Source organism: Pseudorca crassidens, chromosome 4, assembly GCF_039906515.1.
Source record: "Pseudorca crassidens isolate mPseCra1 chromosome 4, mPseCra1.hap1, whole genome shotgun sequence".
Classification (NCBI taxonomy): Eukaryota; Metazoa; Chordata; class Mammalia; order Artiodactyla; family Delphinidae; genus Pseudorca; species Pseudorca crassidens.
The window spans coordinates 117,852,338-117,879,699 of NC_090299.1; the positions used below are offsets into that span (position 1 = coordinate 117,852,338).

Consider the following 27,362-nt stretch of genomic DNA (forward strand, 5'->3'; position numbering starts at 1 on the left):
TTTTTGCCAGGGTTATAACCTGCCCCTCTGTTACTTTATGTGAAGTTTCTTAAAACTTTGAAATAGCTGCCAGATTTTCAAAATGGGGACATTTTGCATAAATCTAGACTTCCAGGTTCTCTTGAGAGATTGGAAGGTCTGGCACACTGGGCTCTTATTTCCTCATAGCAGCTGTCTTTTGGTGGTAAGTACGGCTAGTCCACCATCCTCTCCTGGCCACCTTCATGGATTTATCAGTTTGAGCTCAGTGGAGATTTTGGTCCACATTCTTGAAGTTCCTGATTTTTCTTGGTAACTTGACCTTGTCTTCCTCTTTATCTCATGGAAAAATGAGGTGTTCCATCTCATCAAGGCCAAACCCATTTGCTGTGCTCTCTATATCATCCCTTGATATACAAACATTAAAAATAAGACCATCCACCAACCCACTAGGCTTTTCTTAATCTACTTTTTAATTTTTGCAAAAGTTAATCATGCCAGGTATTTTATTTCAGAGAATTTATTTCTGGGAGGGCAAAAATTCATATCAAATGCAAATATATAGAAGATTCCAATGAAATGTACACATACTTTCAATTACATATAAACAAATAAGATTGAATGATGTGACCTACTTGGTTAACTTAAAATCACAGACGCTTGAAGTGTTAACCCTAGCACCAAAGCATTGCTACCAACCCGAGCTAACATCTAGAAGGTGTATACAATTTACTGATACATTGTGTCTTTTAAAATGTGTGCAAATCCACCATCATCTAGAGTAGTATTAAAAAATAAAAATAACACTGCATAGATATTTATGTTCAAGCAGAAATTAAGAGTGGAAAATGTATACTGGTAATAATATATACATACTTATATACACATATATATAGATTGAAGATGACTATGATACTTTCACTCCAGTGATAATTACATCTTAAGGTTGCTTTTTAAAATTTCACCTTTGGAAAGAATTTTAGATTCACAAATAGGTAAATCGAACATTGAGCCCCGTAAAGGATTAACAAACAGAGTGAAACTTGATCCATGTGGCTGAAAGTCAATATTGAGTTTATTCATTTATCAAATTATACATTTAATAAATTGTTTTGGAGCCCCTTCAATTGCAAGGCTCAATACCAGACTCTCAGAACTGAAGGATTATGAATTAGAACAAATGGCTTCTCCAGTTAGAAATCATGTAACCTTAGTACGGAGAATTTAGTTCATATCTATATAAATGTCTCCAATTGTTTTAATCACATTCTTAGCAATGAGTCTATTATTTCCACTGAGACTCATAGAAAAAAGTTTTTCTAAATCTTCTCCCTGTCTTTTGCTAATTCACTGAGGAATCAAGATCTATATCCATGGATGAAATTCACAGATGAGAATTTCATATCTGTGATTGGCAGTCGAAGTGAGATTCAGGGGTCAGACACACAGCATCATTGGCAGAGATAGGGAATCAAATGAAAAGTCAGGGGATAATGGCCAGTTGTGCTTATAATTCTCTTTTTTCCCTGCTTTCAGGCAGAAACACACTCCAGTGGCTGTCACTCACTCTCATTACTAGGACTGTTTCTGCTGGGGCTGGGAGTGACACAGCAGGGTATAACTGTCTGAATTGCTAAGCATCCTCCAGGCAAAGACAATAATTAAAATATTCTGATCTCAAAATGGTAATTTTTTACAGGTGAATCAGAAAACAGAATAAATTTTAGTACTGTGCCACGCCAAGCAAAGCATCTTTTTCTTTTGTCATTTATTTATTTCTGTGACTTATATGTCATACAGCCATGCATATGCATGTTAATGTGTGGCAAATTTTCCTACATGCACAGTATACAACTTTAATGTGCATTGTTATATATCAAAGAAAGACAGCCTTCTATAAAAACTCCTGTATATGTGTATTATTGACTAATTGTTCCCAAGCACTCACTAGCATACTACACTAATTGTATGTCTCTGAGGTCAAATTAAATATAATATGTCCTTTTTGCATTTGTAGATATGGGAGGCAGTTAAATGAGACTGAATTAATATTTACAGAATTTCTCTTTTAGCCTAACATAGTGCTAGTATATTAACTTCATTTCATTTAATTCTCACAAAAATTTACTAGATAGGGATTATTATTTCTAAAGCATGACTAAAGATACTGAGTTTCCAGAAGTTATGTGCTTTCCCAGAAGTTAAACAGCTAATATAATATAGAATTGCGATTTCAGAAGGGTTTTCTCTGATTTCCTGAGCCTATGCTTTTTCAGACATAAATTGCTTAAAGTGATGATTGACCTAGGCTAGACCTAGAGGTGTAAGAAAGTCATTGTTTCCCAAATAGTGATATGTTCTCTTTAAAGTGAGAAGGCTCATCTTGTTTATTCAAGAGATCTGTAAACATTAGGGAACTGATTTGATGGCATCCCTCACCCATGCCACCCCCAAATTCAGTTGTATTGAAATGTAAAACACCAATGCTGGCTATTCAGCTGGTTGGCTTAAAGTTATTTCACTTCTCTGACCTTGCACCTGTTCTGTTAATTTGCATCAATGCTAGAAGAGTTGTATTTCTCAACCTAGGACATTTGTATAAAATTCAGAGATCACAAACTCAAATGCCTAGAGTTTTCAGAGCTTTGTGAATGAGATTGGATGTGAAAGAATAGGAAGTGCGGGGCCTGTTGGAGGCTGCACGCTCCTCACAAAGGAGATTGTTTTTGAGCCCCTTCAGTTGCAACATGCGGTACCTGGCTCTCAGAACTGAAGGGCTGTGAATTAGAACAGTTGGCATCTGTCTGCTCCACTTAAAAACAAACAACGACAATGTCTTAAACAAACAAAACACTTCGGTATGAATTAGTCCAACCCAAGGCTGCAAGTTTACAGCACTTAGTGAAAATTAAATCGTTCATAGATTATTTGAGCACCTTAGCAGTCAGTATAATGCTGAAATATTATCAGAATTCAGTTAAATAATACTTAATGGTCCATTTTCTTAATTATTCCTTCTGTGAACCACACTAGTTTTTTCAAAGAGAATGAAGCAGTGCAGTCACCGATACTTGTTTTCAGAAATGCTCCTTTAAGCATAAAAATGCTTTATAGATCTCCAGCATTTCAAAGTTGATTTTAGAGATTATAAAGGTTTTAAAGTGTATGAGTTGTTTTCGACCAGTGAGGGGGTGGGGAGCGGGGCTGGTAAGAGAAACCAGCAAGCAAGGAGGTACTGCTGGGGTTTCCTAAAGCTAACCCTTAGGTGGCAGGGCCATCTGGGGTGTTAATTTGGCCGTTGAGACTGGCCAGGCTTGTGTCTTCTTCTGTGTGTCCCCCTGAAGGTATGATTTGGGGTAAGAGGCTCCCCTTCCAGGACAGAGCACAGAGGAGGACCTCTGGGGCAGATTCTCACATGTGGCTCTTTTCCCTTTCCTGGGACTCGTACTCAACCATGATAAGCCCGGTGGCCTCACTGTGTGCCCTGAGCAGACTCAGACTGTTCTGCGCTTGCTTGGAATGAAAACTCAGGCTCTGCGGACCATTTCTCCATCTTTCATTTTGCTTTTGCTATTTTTCTCTATTCAGCAGTACGGTGTGAATAGATTGGATTATGAGTTAATACAGGCCTATGGGTTGTTGCTAGGACAAAAAGCTAGGCTTTGTTTGGGGAATGACATTTGTTTGCTGGCTTTCTCTTGGAAACATAAGAGCCTTTCCCTTCTAAGCAGATTTTTTTTTTTCCCATGATGAAACCATGGTAAATATTTCTGATTCATTGGGTAGAACCTAGTGCTAGCTGCATTAGGTACAGTTTATGTTTCAGGGATTCACTAGGAGGCTGCTGATGGGGAATCTTCGGCTGAGCACATACTCATGTGTTAATGTTCCTGTCTTCTTACAGGAGGTGATCGAGATCGGATGACAGCAAATCATGAGAGCTACCTCCTTATGGCGAGCACCCAGAATGATATGGAAGACTGGGTCAAGTCCATCCGCCGAGTCATATGGGGACCATTTGGAGGAGGTGAGTGCATTTTAAAATCATGGAAAAACAGAAAGGTAGGCCAAAACTGTTCATCCTTTCCCCCAGCCCGTGTCACTATCAGCACCTACTTTCAAATGGATGAATGTTAAAATAAATAGTAAACTACTAATTTATTTGTAGTCACATATCTAAGTAACTCCTAGAAGTTCAGTTTAGATCAAATATCATTAATAACCAACCTTCTTCCACGAATATTTTGAATTATAAAAAGGGATAATATTTTTCTTTTATCTTGTATGTTCCATTTTACTAATAATACATAGTTATGAGCCTCATATCATAAATGTAGATTAGTGAATAACCTGTAGATACAGGGAAGAAAACATTTTGACTATTAGTTTTGGAAGAGATTTCAGCCCCCAGATGCTCAGTGGTATCAAAGAGGAGTGGCAAAGCATTGGATGAAAATATGCTGGTAATCAGAGTGACAAAAAAAAAAAAAAGCTTTGCAACTTTGCAATCAGGAAAGTATTTGTGGATTTGATAATAAGTTTCTTTTAAAATTGTTAGCTAATACAGTGTAGAGAATATATCATGTGAAGAATAAGCTACATGGTGCTATGAATAGAGCTAAAAGGAGGAAGGAAGGATAAAAGATGTGATCTTTTCTATCAAGTAATATAGAGTGATATAAACAGAAAACATATTTAAAGAAAAATCCAATAAATGGAACCAAATAGATAAGGACCCCAAAATATTCATCTATAACCAACATGTATTTCCAAGAATGTAAAGCCTAGTTATTTTATGTTGATGTAGTTAAAATAAATGATATAAATCAAATTCATATCTATTAAAGCAATTAGAACTTTTATATTTATTTTATATTCTCTTTTGCATATTGTCAGCCCCCTGAATTCAGAAGTGAATTTTTTTTCCCTTAACATATCCGATGCTTCTTAAGCTGACTGACCTCTTTACATTTTAGAATAACTTCAAAAGCTTAGTTTAAAAAGTTGAAAAGTTAAGTTAAACTTAAAATAGTAAAGATTCATGGAAGACATGTTGATATTTTACAAGAGTAGTGGTACATGTCTGCAAACTGCCTGTCCTTTAGCAGGATCTCCTCTTGGGGGAGGGGGAGGTTCCTAACCGGGGTGACCATTCATCCCAGTTTGCCTGGTAACAGTGTAGTTTACTACTGTTGTCCCAGGCTAATTATTGACAGTGCTACCTCTCACTCTCACGGTGTTCTAGTTTGGGTGACAACTTGTATGGTCGCCCTATTCATATACTAAAATGGTTAGTAAGTGACTTCAAAATGTTTGAAGAGGCCGGTGGGTGAGATCCCATCCCAGTGCCTTAGCAGAGGGTTCTTCATCATGACTATTCATGAGAGATACATACTCAGCTGCGAGAGGTCTTCTGCTACCCTCAGGGTCAAGGATTTTGGGGGAAGCCTAAGGATATGTCTTTTCAAATTTCCTGTTTCCCCTCCATTATCAGGTTTCTGAGGCTCCTGAGTTCAGGAAGATTCTTAATATCTGCTGAAAGTGGTACTTTTGTTGAAGGATTATTTCTATCAAGGATTATTTTCTCCCATTCCTCCTCTTCCATCTGTCCTTTTCTCAAGAAAAATTAATGAGATCCAGTTTACTTCACCAAATCAGTGGCCACAGGAGGTCCTATCAGCACAGGAGTATCACAGGTGATCCTAGTGGGATCTATGTGTTAACCTTCAAATTTATGAACCTGGAAGGAATACTCTAGTAGCTGATTGGTTTGTATACTTTATCCTGCAGAATGTGCTTCAGGGATTTTGCAAATGCTGATTCAAATTTACCTTTAAAGAGATATATTTTAGCATAGAGCACTTACAACAGAAACAATACCCTGAAGAATAAATCTTCTCCTGCCCTCTTTGCTTTAATTGAAGAGTGTTAATGAGATTGTAAGGCAAGCTCTTAAAGTACTCATTCAATTTGCAAGAAATCTTTTGTAATTCATCTGATATCGGAATTTCCTAAAGTTGTTAGAGAATACACAACCAAACCGAATGCTGACCCTGATAGAAAATTGCAAACGTCACCCATAATCTCATGTTTCAAATGTTTGTATTAATATAGCCCCTCTATACTTACTGATTGAATTTTAAAGAAATGTTACAAATTTGAGTTGTAAACAATAAATTTATATGACTGAGAAACATTTTATTTATGTATTGGGGTTCCACTTAATATTTCATTAAAAATAAGTTTTTCACCAATTAAGAATATTTTACTTTATTTTTATTTATTTATTTTTTAACATCTTTATTGGAGTATCATTGCTTTACAATGGTGTGTTAGTTTCTGCTGTATAACAAAGTGAATCAGCTATACATATACATATATCCCCATATCTCCTCCCTCTTGCATCTCCCTCCCTCCCACCCTCCCTATCCCACCCCTCTAGGTGGGCACAAAGCACTGAGCTGATCTCCCTGTGCTATGCGGCTGCTTCCCACTAGCTATTGATTTTACATTTGGTAGTGTATATATGTCCATGCCATTCTTTCACTTTGTCCCAGCTTACCCTTCCCCCTCCCCAAGAATATTTTAAAACCACTCAGTTAGTTCAGCCTCACATTTTGTAGATTAGGTCATTAAGACCCAGAGAGAATGAATGACTTGCCAAGTGTCATACTGTGAGTAACATAAGTAGGAAGAAAACTCGTGTGTTTTCACTATGAGCTTCTTCCTGCTTTATTGTACAATAGCTGATCTATTACTTCTACTATGGTAGTGAAAAACCCACAATTACAAGTCCGTGCCTTATTGATAGTATATTCTTCAGTATATGAAAAACAAAAGTGTTTAAAAGTTGACAAGTAGGATGAATATAGTTGAGTTCTTCAAAAATATCTGAATTAATACCATCAAGAAAGTGAAAAGACAACCCATTGAATGGGAGGAAAGTATGTCCAGATCATATGTCTGATTTTGGACTTCTACCCATAATATGTAAAGAACTAACAACTCAAAAATAAAGACAAATCAAAATTTTGACCCAATTAGAATCAATTTAAAAATGGGCAAAGAATCTGAATAAACATTTCTGTAAGGAAAATATACAAATGGCCAATAAGCACATGAAAAGATGCTCAGCATTATTAGCCATCAGGGAAATACAAATCAAAAGCACAGTGAGATACCATTTCTTTCATACACACTAGAATTGCTAGAATCAAACAGTTCCGTAATAACAAGTATTGGCAAGGATGTGGAGGAATTGAACCCCCCCCATATTGGTAATGGGAATTTAAAATGTAGCTGTTTTAGAAAACAGTCTGACAGTTCCTCAGATGATTAAACATACAGCTACCATATGACCCAACATTTGCACTTTTAGGTATATACCCAAGAGAAATGAAAAATGTATGTCCACACAGAAACTTGCACATCAATATTTATAGCAGCATTATTCCTAAATGCCAATAAGTAGAAACACCCAAATGTCCATCAATGGACAAATAGATACACAGAAAGTGGTATAGTCATACAATGGATTGTTCAGCCATAAAAAGAATGAGGTATTGATGCATGCTACAACGTGAATGAACGTTGAAAACATTGTGCTAGATGGAAGAAGCCAGTCAGAAAAGACTATATATATATATATATATATATATATATATATATATATATATATAGTTCTATTTATAAGAAAGTACAGAACAGAGAAATCCAGAGACAGAAAGTAGATTTGTGATTGCTTAGGACTGGGATGGGAAAATAAGGAGTTTGCAGTGGGTTGGTAGCCAAAACATATGAGATCTTTTTTTAGGTGATAAAATGTTCTAAAATTAACTGTGATGATCATTGCATATATCTGAGTATATTAAAAACTATTGAATTGTACACTTTAAACAGGAGAATTCTATGATATGTGAATTATATCTCAGTAAAGCTGCTAAAAAACTCCTGAATTGTCATAATTGCTTTTCATTAGAGAATACATTTCCCCTTCCTATCTTAGTCATAGAATCCAAGACAGTTAATCCTAAATAAAAACCTATTGGCTTCCAACCTCCTTCCCACTGCTCAAAGATTGTTGTGGTTGTTGATTAAATGGCATCTGTAAAGACATTTGGAAGGTGACTTTTCATCCTGATTTGTCAAGCTCTGTATACCACCTCCGGATACATTTTAAATGTGTTTATTGTAGAGAGGGCATTTCATTGTCTATATTGCAGTTCTACAACCTGTGTTTCTAAATAGTTAAAGTTTTTCATGAGGCACTGAAGCTTATTCAGGTTGTTTATACATGTAAGATATTCCCTCTTTACCATTTCAATATTAGACATTTGATTAAAACATAGGTGACACCTGAGGAATTTGCTTAGTTTTTCAATATTTAGAAATTAAAAACTGTTAAGTGAAATCATAAAATATAGGACTTTGATATTTCTTTTTATGAAAAAAACCAAAGTTACTACAAATACTCAGATGAAGGAGGGGAACCAGGGAAATGCAAAATGTAGACACCCTCTCTTAACAACCAAGCCTGATAACTTAGTTCAGTATTGAATCTAGATACCTCAACTTTCATTTATCTGATTAACCCCCCTGTAAACAGATGCTTCCCTATTAATGATGCTGAGAAGCACATGGTTTCTGCTTAAAAGTCCAATCCAGAAGTTGAGATGTCAAAACATGTATTTAACTTTGGAAACGTTTAGGGTTCTGTTTTTGTTTGTTTGGGTTATTCTTGTCTTTTTCACTGGGCTTCTGTTGGATTGTTTTTGAGGCAATGTATATGGAAGTACCCAGCCCAGGATCTGGGGAGGGTGAAAATTCATTAATTGTTCATTAGATCTGAGGGCATAGCCTAACTTTAGCTGCTAACAAAATCAGGTCCTTCCTGTATATTTCTGTCTCCTTATGAAAAGAGTTGAGTCAGAGACTTACCAAGGCAGTAAAAATACTGAATGTGAATAATCCTCATGATGAGTAATTAGCACATGGGCAAGCAGTGGTTAATTAAGAAGCTGTGTGGTCTTGCCTCTGACACAGACCACTGTGTGATCTGTGGTAAGTGATATTACCCCCTCACCTTTAGGTTCCTCACTTGTGAAATAACGTTGGACAAAACTCTTTTAACTAAGATTCATTCCAACTCCAAAGTCCTGCGATCACATGTATTCCCTCCATACCAATGCTCAGAGAAGTGATGTTTTCAGTGGGCCAAGGTGCCTCTTGTCCAGCGCTGCCACTGTCTCGGTGGGACTGAGTTATACTTCACAGTTCCTTATTTTCCTAGCAGCCTGCTGTGACACAGAAATCAAAAACAATGGTCGAACCATGGGGCAGAAATAATAATGATTCCCTCAGTGACAAAATTTTACCTATCTGGGCATGCTAGTCAGAGTAATGATGTTTCTAAAGGGAGTATCTTTTTAATACTCTTCACAGCTTTTTTTAATGCTCCTGCTAAATAGCTAGGAAGGTACCCAGAGGCCTTAGGGGTCAGTTGGGGTTAAAGCACTAGCATTCCAAATGTGCTCATGGAACAGCCAAGTGGATGAATGATTAACCCAGTGAGTAAATTGTTCAGTGACTGGGACCAAGGGTGTTGGTAGACATAGGGGCTGGGGTGCAGCGGGTGCATGCACGATCAGGGGAGAAGATGAAAGCAGGATTGGTTCGAAAACCATAGCCAGACAAATACATATGTATAAAAACGTATAAACACACACACATATGAGTTAACTTGTTTTGTGGTTATACCTGCAGAATCTTTGCTGCTAAATTTAAACAGTTTTCTATTTCACACACATATGTTTTAACGATATGCACATTTACATCAGGACTCACAAATAGATTCAGTTGCAAAGTATCTGAAAAAAAAAATCTTGTATAGGAAGAGAATAAATGCAGAAAGGAAGGGGCAAAAAGTTGACCCCCTCGGGGCTGGTTTGGGGCTGTTTGGTTTCTGGAGGGACTGAGGCAGCCAGCTGTAAAGGTATGTACAAGACCAGAGCCAGCAGGGGAGTCACTGCAAAGGCAAAGGAAGAAACAAGGGGTTCAGGCGGCCGCGGGGCACTCTCCCTGCTCCCCTCACACTGTTGTGACTGCACCTGCTGCATGTGACCGGCGGGCACTGAAGGCAGCCGCAGCCACAGCGTGGTGACGAGGCAGCTGCAGCCCTGCCAGCTCCCGCCCAGCTCTCTTTGAGAAAAGGGGAGCAGGAACTGGACTAGCGGGGGAGAAACTCCCTGCAGAGCTGCTTCCTACACGGATCCGAGGAGGAGCCTCTCCCGGAACGGGCACTGGACTGTTCTGACGTGGCGATTCCCTCGGGAGCCCCGGGAGTTTGAAGACCGAAGGGAGAAGCCCGCAGAGAGCATCAAAGGCTGAGGGGTGCTATAAAAGGAACAGGGGAGTTCTTTGAAAAGAATCTGTCATGCACCGAAATGCTTTCTGGAGAAGGTGCCATTATCTGCCTCCCCTTTTGCTCAGATAAAAGGAGCCAGCAAGGACAGTACTGAAATATCCCTCAGGGGCCTTTTGGTCATTGTTCCTCTTTCCCCTGCTCACAGCTATTTGCTGACCTTTCCAGAGAATCTCAGTCCCCCCAGTTCCAGCTGAGAAGACAGTTCTTAATAAAAAAAAAAAAAAAAAAGAAAGAAAAGTCTGCTGTTGGAATGGGAGGTGCCGCTTGCTTGCTGTGGTTCTTTTTGCTGTGACATTTTGGAATGTCTGCAGAAACAAAAAAAGTAATTAAAAAAACCTCAAAAACTCCCGGGATTAGGCAAGAAAAAAGGAACTTTTTTGCCAAAAAGAAGTAAATGAGAGGTGCTAACTTATCCCTGATTCAGGACCTGGATGATCAAAATCTTCAAGTTCTAGGAAACAGCACTTCAACAAATAAACATGAGAAGGAGTAGCTGTGGGATCCCGATATCACAGAGAGACAGGTTTTAAAGGGAGCCAGAAACGGGTTCAGAATTTGGGGGCTGTATGATGCCTGAAGACAGAAGTACTGGGGGGCGCCCCTCAGGTGCCTTGGCGTCTACTCCTTTCATTCCTAAAACTACATACAGAAGAATTAAACGGTGTTTTAGTTTTCGGAAAGGTAGGTACATAATATGTTCATGTCCTTTTAAAATATCTTTCTGATGCTTTAAGGTCAGTTTACGCTCAGATAAAGTGGGAGTTTGGAAGCCAAGAGCTTAAAACTGTACAAGAATGGTTTATGTGTGGTTTTGCTTGTCTATACTTATTTCTCGAGGTTCCTATTGATCTGTTTATTACTGCCTGTGAATGGGCCAGGTGGGCGGGACTTAAAGAACGGTGGTCCTAAAGGGATCACCTTGACTGCTGGAGAACAAACAAGCTGGCCGGACCATGCCGAGGGGAGGGGCCGAGACTACCTTGGGCTGTTCCCAGACTCAAATCAAGCAGCCATGCTGTTCCCGCCTTGAACTGAGTCCCTCTCAAGTCCCCGTTCAGCGCTCCCATCACATCGGTTTGGTTCTGGCTGCCTGCGCTTGCCTCTCCTCCCCTACTGAGAAAATTGTAATAACCGGATTATCTGTAGTGACCCCTTTTCAGGAGGCTTTGAACCATATTGATTAACACTAATAAGAAATAGGAGTCACCTTGGCTTTCCAAATATATCATAAGGTGGCACTGGAAGAGGGCAAAGATATGAAGGATCAGGAACAAGGGGTGGGAAAATATAAGCTTAGGATCAATAAAAGAAACTAAGTATTTCAGGGCTTCCCTGGTGGCACAGTGGTTGAGAGTCCACCTGCCGATGCAGGGGACACGGGTTCGTGTCCCGGTCTGGGAAGATCCCACCTGCCGCGGAGCGGCTGTGCCCGTGAGCCATGGCCGCTGAGCCTGCGCGTCCGGAGCCTGTGCTCCGCAACGGGAGAGGCCACAGCAGTGAGAGGCCCGCGTACCGCAAAAAAAAAAAAAAAAAGAAACTAAGTATTTCAGTATTGATTTGTGTAGGGGGAGTTAAAGGGTACAACATAGGTAAAATGAAATATTTCTATAAAATGTTTCTGTATCAACATACTTTAAAATGGCCTTTTGTTTTAAAATGGGAATAATTAAATCAAATGATTATTTAAATTGGAACTAGGTAATTATAATTTTAAAGTCATGTACTGTAACCTAATAATTTAATCAGGAGCTGACTTGAGTCCCATCTAAGGTTGTTCTTTCTCCCTTTTTTCTTTAATTTGCCACCTATTAATCAACATTCTCTATCTAGTAATCAACAAAAAATAGAAGAGAAGAAAAACCGTATATTTAAAGCAAGATATAGTGGGAACTTTTTAAAACTAAACCTTGCTCCTTCTGAGTATTTTCCTTTGAGCAGTTAATATCTGGCTATGATCATTATTATATATTATAAGTAAGGAATTATCATATATTATAAACAAGGAATTCAGGTGTTACTTTATATTCCTCTCTCATCCACAAAGATAATTAAAGAGAGATATGTGTCTCATGTTTTATAGATCTTTAGAGATTTCATGGTTACTGTAAGATTGCATAATTCATAGAGAAATTGGCAATGAGAGAAACTGAAAAAGGCTAGGGATTAATTGCTTAAAGGACATCCCCTCTTCTGGTTCTCCCACCACTCAGCAACTAAATTGGGTTTATCCAAACATGTAGAGAAGGTCTACTTTTCTAGGTTATTACTGCTCATTTGTAACATGAAATGTTCTGGGGACAATTAATTTATCTTCGAAATGCAGAGCAAAGTGTTTTTTACGTTTTCCACCTTCTCTCCTCCCATATTGGAATATAGCATGTCTTCAAAAACCCTGGCTAACACTGCTGTTCGTTATGTCCTCTTCTCTCTCTCCTTAAATATCAATGAGGGAAGGCAGTGCTGCAAAAAAAAAAAAAAAAGAAGAAGAAAATTCCCATGGGCTGGCAAATGGCAACCAGAGAGTGGGGAACAGCTTCCATCTATCATCTCCTGTGGGCTATTTTTAAACTATTGTCCTTGCCTCTGCAAAGTCTTAGTAATCTGAAGAATGTTCAGCATTTGAGTCAAGGATTAACAGATTTTTATTTTACAAAGTTGCATTCTGGTTACTGTCAGAACCGTAAAGGAGAGGAGGTGCAGGGGGCATTCAGCTGTGTTAAGTTCCCTCTCCCTGCTCAACCACAGTTAGGCAGTGAGGTTCTGGGAAGGAAGGCGCCAGGCTGAGGCTGGGCTGCGAGGCTGTTTCTGTGCCACACTAGCCGTTGTTTTCAGCGGCGGTGTGAAGCCCAGGGTGTTAGATCTTTATTCAAGGTCCTGCACTGAAAAGAATGAACTTTTCTTTCAATCCCGGGTTCCCAAACCATGCTACCTTAAGAAGAGAGTGTCGTTTTGTGCTTTGTTTAATCCCCTGGGTACTCCAGGAGTTCCATAAGTGGACAGGGGTTTCTGAGTTCCTCTCCCAAGCCTGTTGGAGAGCATCCACTGAAGTCCTTTCAATGAAAGCAAAAGGGAGGGTGCAAGAAGCATGGAAAAGCACCAAGAAGTGCAAAATGGTAATGCGTCTGCTTTTCCTGATCCACATTTAAAACATTTTTTACTACTGTTATGGGTCGGCTGACAGAAGAGGCAGCTCAGCACTTCAGAATGGCCCTCAGAATGAAGAGGGGAGCTCAGTTAAAGTTTCCAGAGGCCTGGTGGGATTGCAGCTTGCATGCTGTGCCTGTTGGAACTCACTGCTCTGAGTTCCTTTCTCTTACAGACCTCTTCTGTCCTTTACTGCCCTCTGTTTCTTTGTTTAGCTACTAATAAAGGTCTCTGGACATGTTTTCTCAGTGGTTTTAAAAATCTATGCACTGTGAACCATCTATTAGGTGGGGAGAGTGGTGCTTTGGATTTATGTTCTGGTGAGATAAAGATTACAATGTGTTCTTTACCCTTTGGATTTTGAAACTATATATTTTTTACCTCCATAAGACTATTATGTAATATACAGAGCCTAATCAATCTCTTGATTACTTGGAACACTTTGGGTCCTGATGTCAGTGTTAATTTCTAGTCAGAATGGTCTGGCTGGTTTAAGATTGTTGTGATCACAGAACATACTAAAGTAAAATTTTAAACCCTAACTTTATCTTGTCTTTTTCCTGAGTCGTGCTCTTCTTGGGGATAAAGAATCATTAATTCCCCAGTGCTTTTTTTTTTCCCCCTAGACAGTAACTTAGTGGTCATGCCCCATTGCTTCTTCCTTCTTTATATACTTTCACCTCCATTTCTATTTCCATCACCTTAGTTGTCTGTGCCTTTATGGCTTTATGCACACAAGGTACTTTGACCTTAGAAGTGGCTCTTCAAGACAGGATCCATCCTCACCTCTTTTCACCCCCAACATTGTTCACAAATTCCTGCAGCACAGTTCATTTGTAAAGCGTCGTCCAGTTGGTATTCCTGAAACAGTACTAACAAGCAATGTTCCACGACTTAGTAATTTTTCATGAGTCCCTATTGCTCCCAAGAGGATGTCCCATTTCTTGCAACTGTCAAGGGCTTCTAAATAATTCCAACTATTTCCAATTCCCCAGACTATCCCCTCTTCCTCCCTGAACCCATCTCCTGTAATACCTCTTTGCTCTGTTCAGTGCACCCTCCGCAGTGATGCTCTCTCTCCTCTGCAGTCTGTCCACACTCTACACTGTCTTCAAGTCATTGTTGGCTCTCAATTCTTCATCAAGCCTTCTCTGTTCACCTGTTATACTCTTTACTCTATAGCCCCTATATTTCTTATATGCTGCCACCTGGTCACCTTATCTTCATAGCTATTTTCAAGTGCTTTTATGCACATTTGTGATAAGAAATATATATTTGTATTTGTTTATTTCTTCTCAAAGTTAAGAATGGCAATAGGTCTATTCAATCCAGGATTCAAGATCTATTGCAGGCTGGTGAAGTATAGTATTATTACTTATCTTTTTCTGCTAGTTCAGAGACAGTAGTGAATTAAAATAGAATATCTTTACAGAGGTGGTGGATAACACCAGCATTTTCTTTAAAGTAATTTAAAGTATTCTGATCTGTCCTCAGAACCTATTTTTCCCTGTATATGCAGATGGTATGTTTATAAGTGAAAATGTTAATACATTAAGTGATGGTTAACCTTAAAGCATAAAAAAGTTAATGTATATGTTGTAGTCACATTTATCAAAATTGATTTGTCCAACAGAATGCTACTATCCAAATCCATATAATTTTAAATGGTGCTATAAATGAGTAGCTCATTAATTCACATGTCAAAGTTTTACAGAGCATCTACCAAGTGATTTTGGGGGTGAGAAGGCAAACAAAACAAGTTTCCTGGAATCTATGAGTTCACAGATTCCTTGAAGATAAAGAAACATATAAAATAAGTAATTACTTAATCTGTAATAAGCACTACAACAAATTATGTACGAAGTCTGAGGAGTTTATGAATAAAAGACTCACCATGGACTCATCTGGAAAGGCAGTGATTCATCTGAACTACATGAAATCAGATTTAGTCTTTGGAAGTTTATGGAAACACATTTTCTCTTACATGATCCTAAAAGAGTAGTCAGCATCCCTATGGGAAAAAAATGTCTGAATTGAATTAACATAACGTAGTGGAAAAGGAAGACTTTTAGAGTCGTATAGACCTGTGTTTATACCCCAGATCTACCACTTTCTAGATATGTGACTTCAAGTCACCTAGCATCTCTGAGTCTATTTGTAGAAGGGAGATGTCCTTGCGGAATATTTGTGAGTGTCAAATAAGAAAATACATGTATATTGCATGGCTTGGTACCTGGATGTAAATGGTGAGTATAATTCCTCTGCTGGTCTAAGACCAATGCTATTGGGTCACTATTATCACATTATTACACTTGCTTATTTTTTTCAAGCCTTTATTTTTCTCCAGTCTGACTACAAGGAGAGTCAAGATTTTACCATATATTCATTGGTTATTATAGATTCTGAGCTTCTTGAATTAAGTCTTCTATCCATAGAAGATTTGTTGGCTGCTTAGAAAGTGCTAGTAACAGACTGAAGTAAGCTTTGGCTGTCTTTGTTTCTTAGTTCTGTACTAAATTGGATGTCTTTTATTTTTATTTGTCCATTTACCATGGGCAAATGTTCATTTTTAATTGAATATTATTACAATCCTGGTGACACCGCGACTTATTCTGTTAGCAGGGTTGTAGTAAGCAGAAGGATAAGTAAAAGCAAATTCTCTATATGACTTAGCATGTAATCTATGGCATGGAAGGGACAGGGAACTCTGAAAAATAACTGATAATAGAAAATTTAAGTAGTAACCGAGAAGTTATCTAACTTCTGCCTTTTTCATCAACAAATCAAAGACTTTTTTGTTTTCACGTTTTTATAGGAATCAGTGCCACAACCTGAGAAGTCTTGATAAGTTTCATTTTACCTTGGAGTTAGTCATTTATTTCCTCTAATTGAGGAGATGAAGTATTTTATTTTAATGCATGCATTAATTCTACAAATGTTTATGGAACACTCAATCCTTACCCACTTTGGTGTTAAGTTCCAGGAAGCAAGAGAGTTTACCTATGTGTCTTAATCCATTCAGGCTGCTATAACAAAATGCCACAGACTGGGTAGCTTCTAAACAACAGGAATTTATTTCTCATGGTTCTGGAGGTTGACTGAGACTGAGATCAGGCCAGCATGGTTGGGATCTGGTGAGAGCCCTCTTCTGGGTTGCAGACTGTCTACTTCTTGTTGTATTCGCAAGGGGCTGAAAGGGAAGGAGTGAGAGAGCTCTCTGGGGTCCCTTTTATGAAGATACTAATCCCACTCATGAGGGCCCTGCCCTCATGACCTAATCACCTCTCAAAGTCCCTACCTCCTAAAACCATTACCATAGGCATTAGATTTTCAACATAGGAGTTTGGAAGGGACACAAACATTCAGACCGTGACACTATGGTAGACGGAGTATGAGCCTTGGAGTCTTTCATGTTCCCAGTTCAGTCCTTATGTCTGCAGTACTTTTGGAAATTTACCTAAACCTCCTTTAAGTTTATAGGATAAATATACAGTATAAATTGTTATCCAATATCATTTAGAACAATAATAATAAATGTAAAATAATCGTTTTATTATAATAATTGTGAAAGTACAATCTTCTTTTGACTGGTGAGGGACTAGTCCAGTATGGGTAGGCATCTAAATAAACAATTACAAAGCAATATGTTAAGAAAGCAAGGAAGAAAATAGCAAATTTTGTGTCTGGGATGGGGGTGAGGGAATGTTAGTAAGGACTTAACACAGGAGGGGATGCGAGTTGAATCTTGCAGGATAAGTTTTCCTAGGCTGGCTCATGACAGCAGGACCTACCTTCTAGAAGGAGACGTGAAGATGTAATAAGTCATAATACATATAGGAAACAACAAATAGTTCCTTATAGTTATGGAGTGTGTTGTTTGTGAGGAAGCAGCAGTAGTGAGCGTGGATATGGCACAGTGCCTGGCACAGAAAGGGTGCTACCTGAACATTTGTACTTTGAATAGTGGATGAAGAGGCAGAGATCAGATTGTGGAGAATTTGTATTTCATGAAAAAGAGTTTGGTTGGCCAGGGGGCACCATGGGAAGAAATGAAGCAAAAGAGAGGCATAATCTGATTTAAATATTATTAAGATCACTGTGGCAGCCCTTGCCTGGTTTGGGAACCCAGCTCTATAAAAGTCATTTAAGAAATATTGAGGATCGAGATTGAAAAGAGTATTCTTGAAGGAAAGAATTACGTAAGGTGTGAGAAGTGTCAGGAAGAAGAGTGAGATTGATAGATTTAAAGGGAGTGAGCCATAAAGTAATGCAAAAAATAAATTTGGCTGTCAGTGATTTGGCAACTAGGTAGTTATTGGTAATTATAGAAAAAGCTCTTTTAGTGGAATGACGGTGTCAGAGGCCACATTGTAACAGGTTGACAAGAAGATAGAAAGTGATGAAATGGAGCCAGAGTTATACTTAGTTGGGAATCAAGGAGCAGAGTGAATAAAGGGACAAGGCACAGAGAGTACAAAGATGTTTAGTTTGTATTTATTTATCTTTTAGGATGGGTAGAATTTGAGTATATTTTTTAGATCACACTGAAAAACATCACAGGCTGCCTCTAGCTATTGAGTATATAAATCACACATAAAGGAGAAACCTCACAAATCCAGAAGATATTTAGATTTTCTTTATATTTTTTTCTCTCTCCTGTCTCTCCCTCCAGTTGAAACAGCCTCCCACAGATATAATAAAATTACCTGTGCAATTTACTTTCTCAGTCTAGTGGAAAGTCACGTCCTAAGTGATGCTTCATGACACCATCAATGTACTTCCAGGGGAAATATGCAGAAATTCCAAGGATGGTTTTGTTAGGGAATGTGAAACCTCTCTGAGAATTTAAATGGACATAGCTGGAACTGTTTACAAGACTCACACCACAGGGAATATTCTTGTTAATAATCTACTAATCAATGTGTCCTTTTCTCCATGCTGCTAGCTGGGGATAGATCATGACCTTGTGCTTTTTTGTTAATTTTAAAATTGGAAGTTTCACTGCTCCCTCAAAGAAAATTCTAACTAAAGCAGCTTTTAAAAAAGAATTCCCCCTACCTTTCTGTACAAAAAAACATTCTCACACAGGAAGTTAACTCACCATCTACCTTTGTAAGTCAGAGATGTTTGGGACATTCTATTTCCAATGCTACAGAATGGGAAGTATACATCTAATCATTACCTAATTCTTTGCAAGACCAGATAAACAGCAGAAAATTACTATTTTTCCCACAGGAATTTCTAAGTATGTGTACATACTGTCTACATTTTTTAAACTCTTTTACATATTTTGTTGCTAAATAGGCATAGCTCTTTATATTAAGGAAATCATTTTGTTGCGCAAGATGCTGAGTTTTTTCCTTCTCCTTTTTTTTTCCCGACTTCCCTCCAAATTTGCCATTTTCTCAACAGAAATCACCACTTCTAGTGTGATGACAGGAATTGAGGTCAGAAAACTAGTAAGAGACATGTTTCTTCCTCTGTAACTCAATTTTCAGCCATTATACCCACTAGGCAGTATTGTATAATACACAAACAGAGGCTCTGAAATTCAACAGCCTTGATCAAATCCTGGCAACATCTTTTACCAGCCCTGTGACATTCAGCAAGTTACTTAATCACTCTATACTTCCATCTCGTCCTCAGTAAAATGGTGGTACCCACCTCATAGAATGCTGAGAGTTTTAAATGAGAGAAATGCAGGTAAACTTCTAGTACCCATGCCTGGCGTACATAAATACATCCTAACTATTACCATTTTTTAGAGCACAAAAAGGATATGCTATTTTCTTCACTTTTTGAATGTATTAATATTTTAAATTACTAGGAAATGAGGACACATAATAATTGGGATTAAATAAAGTGGAAGAGGACAGGTATTCAGGAACTAGCAAAGATTTTTAAGCCTGACTAAATCTGGATATGGACTTCCATTCTGCCACTTGGTGCTGTGTAACTAACCTTAGGTGATTTATTTAATATCTCTGAGCCCAATTTCCTAAGGTATAAAATAGCTACCTTGTATATTTATTATGGAAACAAGAGAATATATGTCAAGGACTTAGTGCATATTAGGTACCTAATACATGAAAGGATGTTAGGGCTTTTGGCTTTTAGTTTCTTACTATACCTGTTAAGAAAATTCTTATCATATAGGCAAGCCTATATGTAACAAGGGGAGAAAAAAAAAAAAAAAACGGAGTGCCCATCTAAAGCAAAAATTACTGTGTCCTTTATCACATCCTTGAGTTTTGGGGAAAAAAGAAATCCTGAGAGTTTTAAGAAAAGAATGTTTGTTTTTCATTACTGCATAAAACCAAATTTTGGAAGTTTGGTTCTCATTTGTAGCGCTCATAGAAGTTGAACTGGAACATCTTTAGTAGATTTTCTGCTGGATTTAGGGAGAAACCTTATGTAATGTATCAGTCCAAAAGAATAAGTAAAAAATCAGATATGTAAGATTTATTCCCAAATGTTAACATTATGTTTTTTGGTTTTTGGTTTTTTTTGCGGTACACGGGCCTCTCACTGTTGTGGCCTCTCCCGTTGCTGAGCACAGGCTCCGGACGGGCAGGCTCAGCGACCATGGCTCACGGGCCCAGCCGCTCCACGGCATGCGGGATCTTCTCGGACCGGGGCACGAACCCGCGTCCCCTGCATCGGCAGGCGGACTCTCAACCACTGCGCCACCAGGGAAGCCCAACATTATGTTTTAATATAATTTATAAGTGCCTCTGAAAGGCTATCTCCTCAATTTTGGCAGGATAGAACCAAACATCCCAGGCAAATAAGCATCAAAGAACTTCAGGGGAAAAGATATGGTATTCTTCATTCATAACCAATTTTCAAGCTTTGTTATTAAAATACTAGAAGAGCTTCAAAATCATTATCACCACTTCATACAGAAATGAGCATTGTTGCAAATAACCGAAAACCCAGTGAATGGTGACTTATACAGGGGCTTATTTTTCTCACATTGAAAAAAAATCTCCAAGGAGTTGCTGCTGGTATTGGGTCAGTGGTTCAGTGATTTCAGCCCCGTTATCTCTGTGAATCTTTCAGCCTTTCCCTTGTGGCTGTTGCCTAATGGTCAAAAGATGACTGTTAGTCACAGGTAGCATGTCCAAGTTCAAGATGGAAAAAGTCATGATTGGCAATTCCAGCTATATCTTTCTCTTTCATCAAGATAAACAAGTCTTCCTAGAGACTCCAGAAGACTCTTGGGAAGTAGGAGAAGTATTTAATTTTCCAGCCACGAAAATAAAAATAACAAGAGAAAATAGGGGTGTGAATATCTGTTGAGTTAGGGGAAAGTGTTTAACACACCGTTATAGAGAAACTGCTTGTTCCAAAGTCTACAAACTAAGCTAATTTCTAATTCTGTTTTATATGCATTTGACTATTAATAACAGGTAACTCAATCTTTTTTCCTAGAAGGAATATATGGATACCATTAGTGCCAGATTTGATACCAGGTGTACAATAGTTTGGTTTGTTGTTGTATTATTGTTTCTACTTAGGCTAAGAATATTCTCTTTGGTAGCAAGTGTTTATTGCTTGGAATGTGATGGTTTTGCATTACTGAATCCATATATAAATTATTTTACATATAGGGAGGTAAAGCATATGTTCTTACTATTAAATTCTGAACCTGATGTTTTTGAAATATTCCCCAAACATTCTGGAGTCTTACATAGTTTCAACATGGGACACTCATTTTTCTTCCCCTTTTATGAAAATCATAAGATCATTAAAGCCACCCCGTCTGGAAACATTGGAATCACATTTGCTTTGGCTCTTTTTCTCCCTCTTTTCTCATTGGTTGATCATTTTTCCAAATTACCAACTGATAATAATATATTTTAGAGGCATTGTTTCTTTTTTTTTTTTTTTTTTGCGGGGTACGCGGGTGTCTCACTGTTGTGGCCTCTCCCGTTGTGGAGCACAGGCTCCGGACGCGCAGGCTCAGCGACCATGGCTCACGGGCCCAGCCGCTCCGCGGCATGTGGGATCTTCCCGGACCGGGGCACGAACCCGTGTCCCCTGCATCGGCAGGAGGACTCTCAACCACGGCGCCACCAGGGAAGCCCCGAGGCACTGTTTCTTAATCAGTGGGGTACCAAATGCATGCACCAAGAAATGCATCATTTGTAGGTAATTAAAAATCATTAAAAATCATTGATAAAACTGATCAAAATTGTTTTGATTTTTATTACCCCCACGTGCTGACAATTCTAGGCAATGTGTAATCATATATGCCTCCCTGTTAGGACAAACCACCATGACCCTGTCTCCTCACTTTTAGTATGCACTGCTTCGTATTTCCAATACTTCTCTTTCCAATAAATTAATAGTTTAATATTTTAAAGAGCCAACACTGTCTGAAATATTTTATATGGATGAAAATTCTGCATTTCTTTTCATGGTTTTATCCCTTTAATTATAATCATGGCATCATCTCTTGATTGAAAAAAAAGGGTGAACAGAGACATGAATAATATTTAAACTAAATGAAAATTGGACATAAATTTACACTTGTAACAGAAGTAGAATTTGACTATTATCTACAGAATATTTCTGTTTTTAAGTTTTTGGATATGTTTTTTCCCAAAAGGAAAAAATAAAAGAAAACCCAAAACTGAAATTATGTTTATTGCAATATTTCTTATTTCAAAGTGGATATCTCAAACTCCGTATTTCCATTTCAGTTTTGGGCTAAATATGGAATACAGGGGGAAAGGACAGCACAAGGTAAACACTTTTCATTTGAAGAATTGTACATAATGAATTTAATTCTGTAATAATGTTAAGTACCAGACGTGAAATGCTTGCTAGCATTCCAATCTTTCTTTTTCCTTTACATTGAGTTTTAAAAGAAAGCAAACAAAGTGAGAAAAGATGAATTTCTCAAATTCATTGTGATCCTTTATTTCTCCAGGCATTTTTGGACAGAAACTGGAAGATACTGTCCGTTATGAGAAGAGATACGGACACCGTCTGGCTCCAATGTTGGTGGAGCAGTGCGTGGACTTTATCCGACAAAGGGGGCTGAAGGAAGAGGGTCTCTTCCGACTGCCGGGCCAGGCTAACCTTGTCAAGGAGCTGCAGGATGCCTTTGACTGTGGAGAGAAGCCATCCTTTGACAGGTAGATTTCAAGTTTTCACTAACCATCCTTCACTGAGACACTCAAACTCAACCAAAAGGTTGCAGTAAACTGAGATGACATAATCTTAATTGATGTTGTAACAGTTTAGAAGATGGATTATATGGCCTCACAAAGATGGATTGTTTTTAAGTTACAGAGTCAAAAATTTGATACTTTAGATGTCTTTCTCTGCCATACTCCCCCCCCCCACCTTAAAATATTATTATTTATTCTTTTCCTTTGGCCCTAAATTAAAACTGTATTAAACTTTTACATTGGAAAAGTAAATTTTCAGAATAGGAGTCTTCTCTTGTTTGATGTTTCTTTGAATTCTTTCAGCTAAGGGATATTAAAAGTGTTGATAAACAGAGATTGGGATATTGGCAATGTAATTAAAAGCATTACATTTTTAAATATATAGCTCCATCTTAATCTAAAATAGATTTGCAAAGAAACAAGGAGAAGTATATAGTATGATGAAATTCAGGAAATAATGGAAGTTGCAGAGAAGAATGCATAAAGCATCCATAACTCCACTAACTGAGTTGAACACTGATAATATTTTGTAAATTACCTCTTCCTGTTCAATTTTTTTAATTCAGTAGAAAAATATAGTCATTTATCCTAATATTATTAACTCAACATTTGTAGCAGGGTTTTTTTCATATCAAGAGTTGAAAAATGCCCTTTTATTCCAGCATATTCTAACTTAACATCTGATCATTGCCAACCTCTGTAAGCATAATTTTTAATAACTATTTCACTCTATAGGTATATTGTTCATAATTGCTTCAATAAATTTGGACATTTAAGTCGTGACTTTATTACTATTACAAGTAATGTTGTAGTGAGTACACAATTGATATAAATATTTTCTATTTTTGGAATATTTTTTCAGGAGAGATTCTCAGTATTGGACTTGTGGATAAGAATAGTTTTGATACTTGAAAATTACCTGCTTAAGTAGTATTTCTCTTTGAAAGTATAGAATTATCGTGTGGATAGACAGATCTACAGGACAGATAGACAAGAAGACTCTTGAATACATGATATGAGATAAAGGAAGCATCATTGAGAGTATGGGCTTGTTCCAATCCAAAAAATTCATGGTAACTCATTTGATGCCCCTTTACTGGTCACATTAACAAAACCCCGAACAGTGATACAATCATGCTGGCAAGGTGTGTTGAGGTAGGTGCCCTGATGGTGAGAGTACAGATCATCATAGTCTTTCTAAAGAAATTTGGTAATGTATTTCAAGACCCTTTAAGCAGGAAAGTCCAGTCCTAGAAAAAAATCAGATATGTGGAAAAAAATGAAGCACAAAGTTGCTTATTACAATTTCCATAATAGTGAAGAATGAACTCCAATCTATTATCTCTAGCAATAGACTGTGGTTAATATAATATAATAAAATGTTATTCACTTATTAAAATTTTGGGAAAATGCTGATTAGATAATAAGTAGAAAAATTAGACAGGATAAATTAATTGATCAAAATGCCACCTTTTTACAAAAAGTGTCACAGTTTATGAAGATTCATAAATTCCCTCTGAGAGAGAAAAATTAAATGTGGTGGTAAAGAAATGAATTCAAAACTAGGGTCAGAGAACAAATTTCAAAAATGCAGATATATTTTTGGTTGGGGAGCCACATGTCTTATTCTATACTTTGGAAAAAAAAAAAAAAAAAATCCGCAGCTCCATAGTTCAGGCCTGTCCGCAAGATATAAACAATGGTTTATCTAGGAGAAATGTAATTTTTTGTTCCAAAATTAGAAAAAAGTTTGTCAATGGAATCCTCAAAATAAAATATCAGATTATGGGATAAACAACATCCTGTACAATGAACTCATGTGACATTGAAAAATTTCAGTGGTCTTTTTCTTTACATTTATGTATGGCCTAAATATATGCAGATGACCTTAATAGCAAAATTTATCTATTAAAAGTTCTTTTGACACAGGCATTTAAAATTTGGTTCTTTTAACAGCTCTTTGCTAATATGTGCAATTTAGGGGGATATTTTATATATTTAAGGATACTTGTGAAAGATGTGCCCTGTAAGCAAAATTATTCCTCTGTAACTATAGGCTGACAATGAACTTTATATAAAATGTGATCCCAGTTAAGAAAAATGTATTTTTTTGTATAAAAATGGATCAGTTCATAGAGACTAAAGAAAATATAACAAAAGATAAACATTAATTTTGTGGAATAATGAATGACCTTCTCCCCTTTTTTATACTGTAAATTCAGTAACTATACATTACTTTTTTTTTTTTTTTTTTGCGGTACGCGGGCCTCTCACTGCTGTGGCCCCTCCCGCTGCGGAGCACAGGCTCCGGACGCGCAGGCTCAGCGGCCATGGCTCACGGGCCCAGCCGCTCCGCGGCATGTGGGATCTTCCCGGACCGGGGCACGAACCCGTGTCCCCTGCATTGGCAGGCAGACTCTCAACCACTGCGCCACCAGGGAAGCCCTGCATTACTTTTATAATCAGAAATTTAATGAGAAAGATCTTTAATTAATTTCATGCTGCACAAAAATTTCCTTATCTTTTGATAATTTCTGAAGTGTAACTACAGAAACTCCCCATTTACTAGAAAATCTGTAAAAGAGAGTTACAGAGAGTATTTCAGCATCAGAAACAATATGGTAACATTGCTAGTATGCTTTGAGAAAAAGGAGTGTCATTTGTTTCCTCAGTCATTCACTGGTTCAGGTTTCTACACTGGTGTATTAAACCACCCCAAAACTGTGTGGCATAAGCAATAACAACCAATCATTTGTTTATAAATCAGCAATTTAGGCAGACCTTGGCAAGGATGTGCTCATTTCTCCAGTACATAGTGTTGGTTCATGTAGATCAGTTAGGTCTGAAGGATCTAAGATATGGCTTCACTCACATGTCCGTAGCATTGTCTGAGGTGACTAAGGTAGCTGAAGGCTGCATGGTCCTTTACGTCCCTCTCTCTGTCTCTCTCTGTCTGTCTGTCTCTCTCTCTCTGTAGTCTCACATCCGATAGTGGGTCTCTTCATGCAACTTTTATCTCTAGCAGATTAGTCAGATCAAGTGACATTAAGGCTCAGGGTTCTAAGAGAGTAAAGCTGGAAGCTTATAAGCATTGCATTGCTCAAAGCAAGTCACGAGACAGGGCCAGCCTAGATTTTGGGGAAGGGAAATAAACTCCAGAACTTAATGGAAAGAAGTGGCAAGCATATACAGAGAAGGAAAAATTTGTGAGACACTATTTTAGGAGAAAATCACTATAGCTTTAAAGTCTAGAAATCAAGTGGAGTAAATTCCCTAACTTTGTTCTTTTTCAAGATTATTTTGTATATTCTAGGTCATTTGCATATCTGTAAAACATTTAGTATAAGTTTGTCAGTTTCCACAAAAAATCCTATTAGGATTTTGATAGAAACTTCATTGAATCTAGAAATCTATCCATCTAGAAAAGTGACATCTTAAAAATATGAAATCTTCTAATCCTTGAACATAGCCCATCTCTACATGTCATTAGGACTTTTTGTATTTCAGCAATACAAAATTGTATTGTAATTTTCATTGTAAGATCTTGCTCCATTTTGCTAAATTTATCCTTAACTATTTAATGTTTATAAATGCACCTGTAAATAGTATTATTTTTTATGTTTAATTTTCTAGTTGCTTACTGCTAGATTATACAAATATGATTTTTTATATAGAGATTTTTCCTATAAACTTGGCAAATTTATTTATAAATGCTACAGGGTCCTTCTAGATCCCTTAGGATTTTCTCTATGCATGATCTTGTTGACTGTATATGAGAGTATTATTTCTTCCTTTTCAATAAGCTTTGCATTCCTCCTTCTTAATTTTCTGTATTTGCTAAGAACTATTCTGCAATAGTAGTGAGTGGATATACGTTTTGTATATGTAGAGGGAAGTTTTTAGTCTTTTGCTATTACTCATGATGGTAGCTATAAGTTTTGTGTAGATGCCCTTTATCAGGTTTGAAAATGTTCTTATATTTCTAGTTTACTGACAGTTTAATAATGACAGACAATTGAATTTGATCAAATCTACTTTTTCTGCATTTATTGCAGAAATTATCTGGTTTGTCTGTTTTATTATGTTAATGAGGTGAATTTCAAATGTTAAACCAACTTTGCATTCCTAAGATAAACCACTTTTGGTTGTTATGTATTACTCTTTTAATATATTGACGTATCTGACTTGGAAATAACTTGTTGAGGATTTTTGGACCCGTATTCATCAGGGCTATTGACCTAGCAACTTCTTTTCTTGGAATGCATTTGACTAGTTTTGTTATCAAAGAAATTCTGGCCTCAAAAGTAGGCCAGAAAATGTTCCCTCAACCTCTGTTTTCAGAAAAATTGTATGTAGTTTGTATTATTTCCTTCATAAGTCTTGGGTAAAATTTACCAGTGACATCCTTAGAGGTGAGGTGAAACAGGTTGATCCTGAATAGCCCAGTAGGTTATAATAAGAAATTTAGTTTTTATTCAAAGAGATATGGAAATCCATTGAAAGATATTTAACAAGCAAATGGAATAATTTTATTTACATGTTAAGAAGAAAAGGTCACTCTGTGAGGGAAAACTAATATTTTCTACTACTCCACCCACAGAACACTTCTGACACCAAATGTGTGGGTTTTCCGT

General features: G+C 37.4%; 1 protein-coding gene across 8 annotated transcripts in view; it reads left to right on the top strand.

Annotated features, from left to right (window-relative positions):
• ARHGAP24 (Rho GTPase activating protein 24) overlaps positions 1–27,362 on the top strand; it is a 771,185-nt gene that overhangs the window by 696,969 nt on the left and 46,854 nt on the right. For 7 of the 8 annotated variants that reach the window (XM_067736519.1, XM_067736517.1, XM_067736518.1 and 4 more), the window contains 2 exons: positions 3,884–4,006; positions 22,485–22,692. In XM_067736519.1, the coding sequence (XP_067592620.1) occupies positions 3,884–4,006; positions 22,485–22,692 (331 nt within the window). Of the gene's footprint in view, positions 1–3,883; positions 4,007–10,222; positions 11,084–22,484; positions 22,693–27,362 lie in introns of those variants that run through there. The other variant, XM_067736520.1, reaches the window with a different exon arrangement.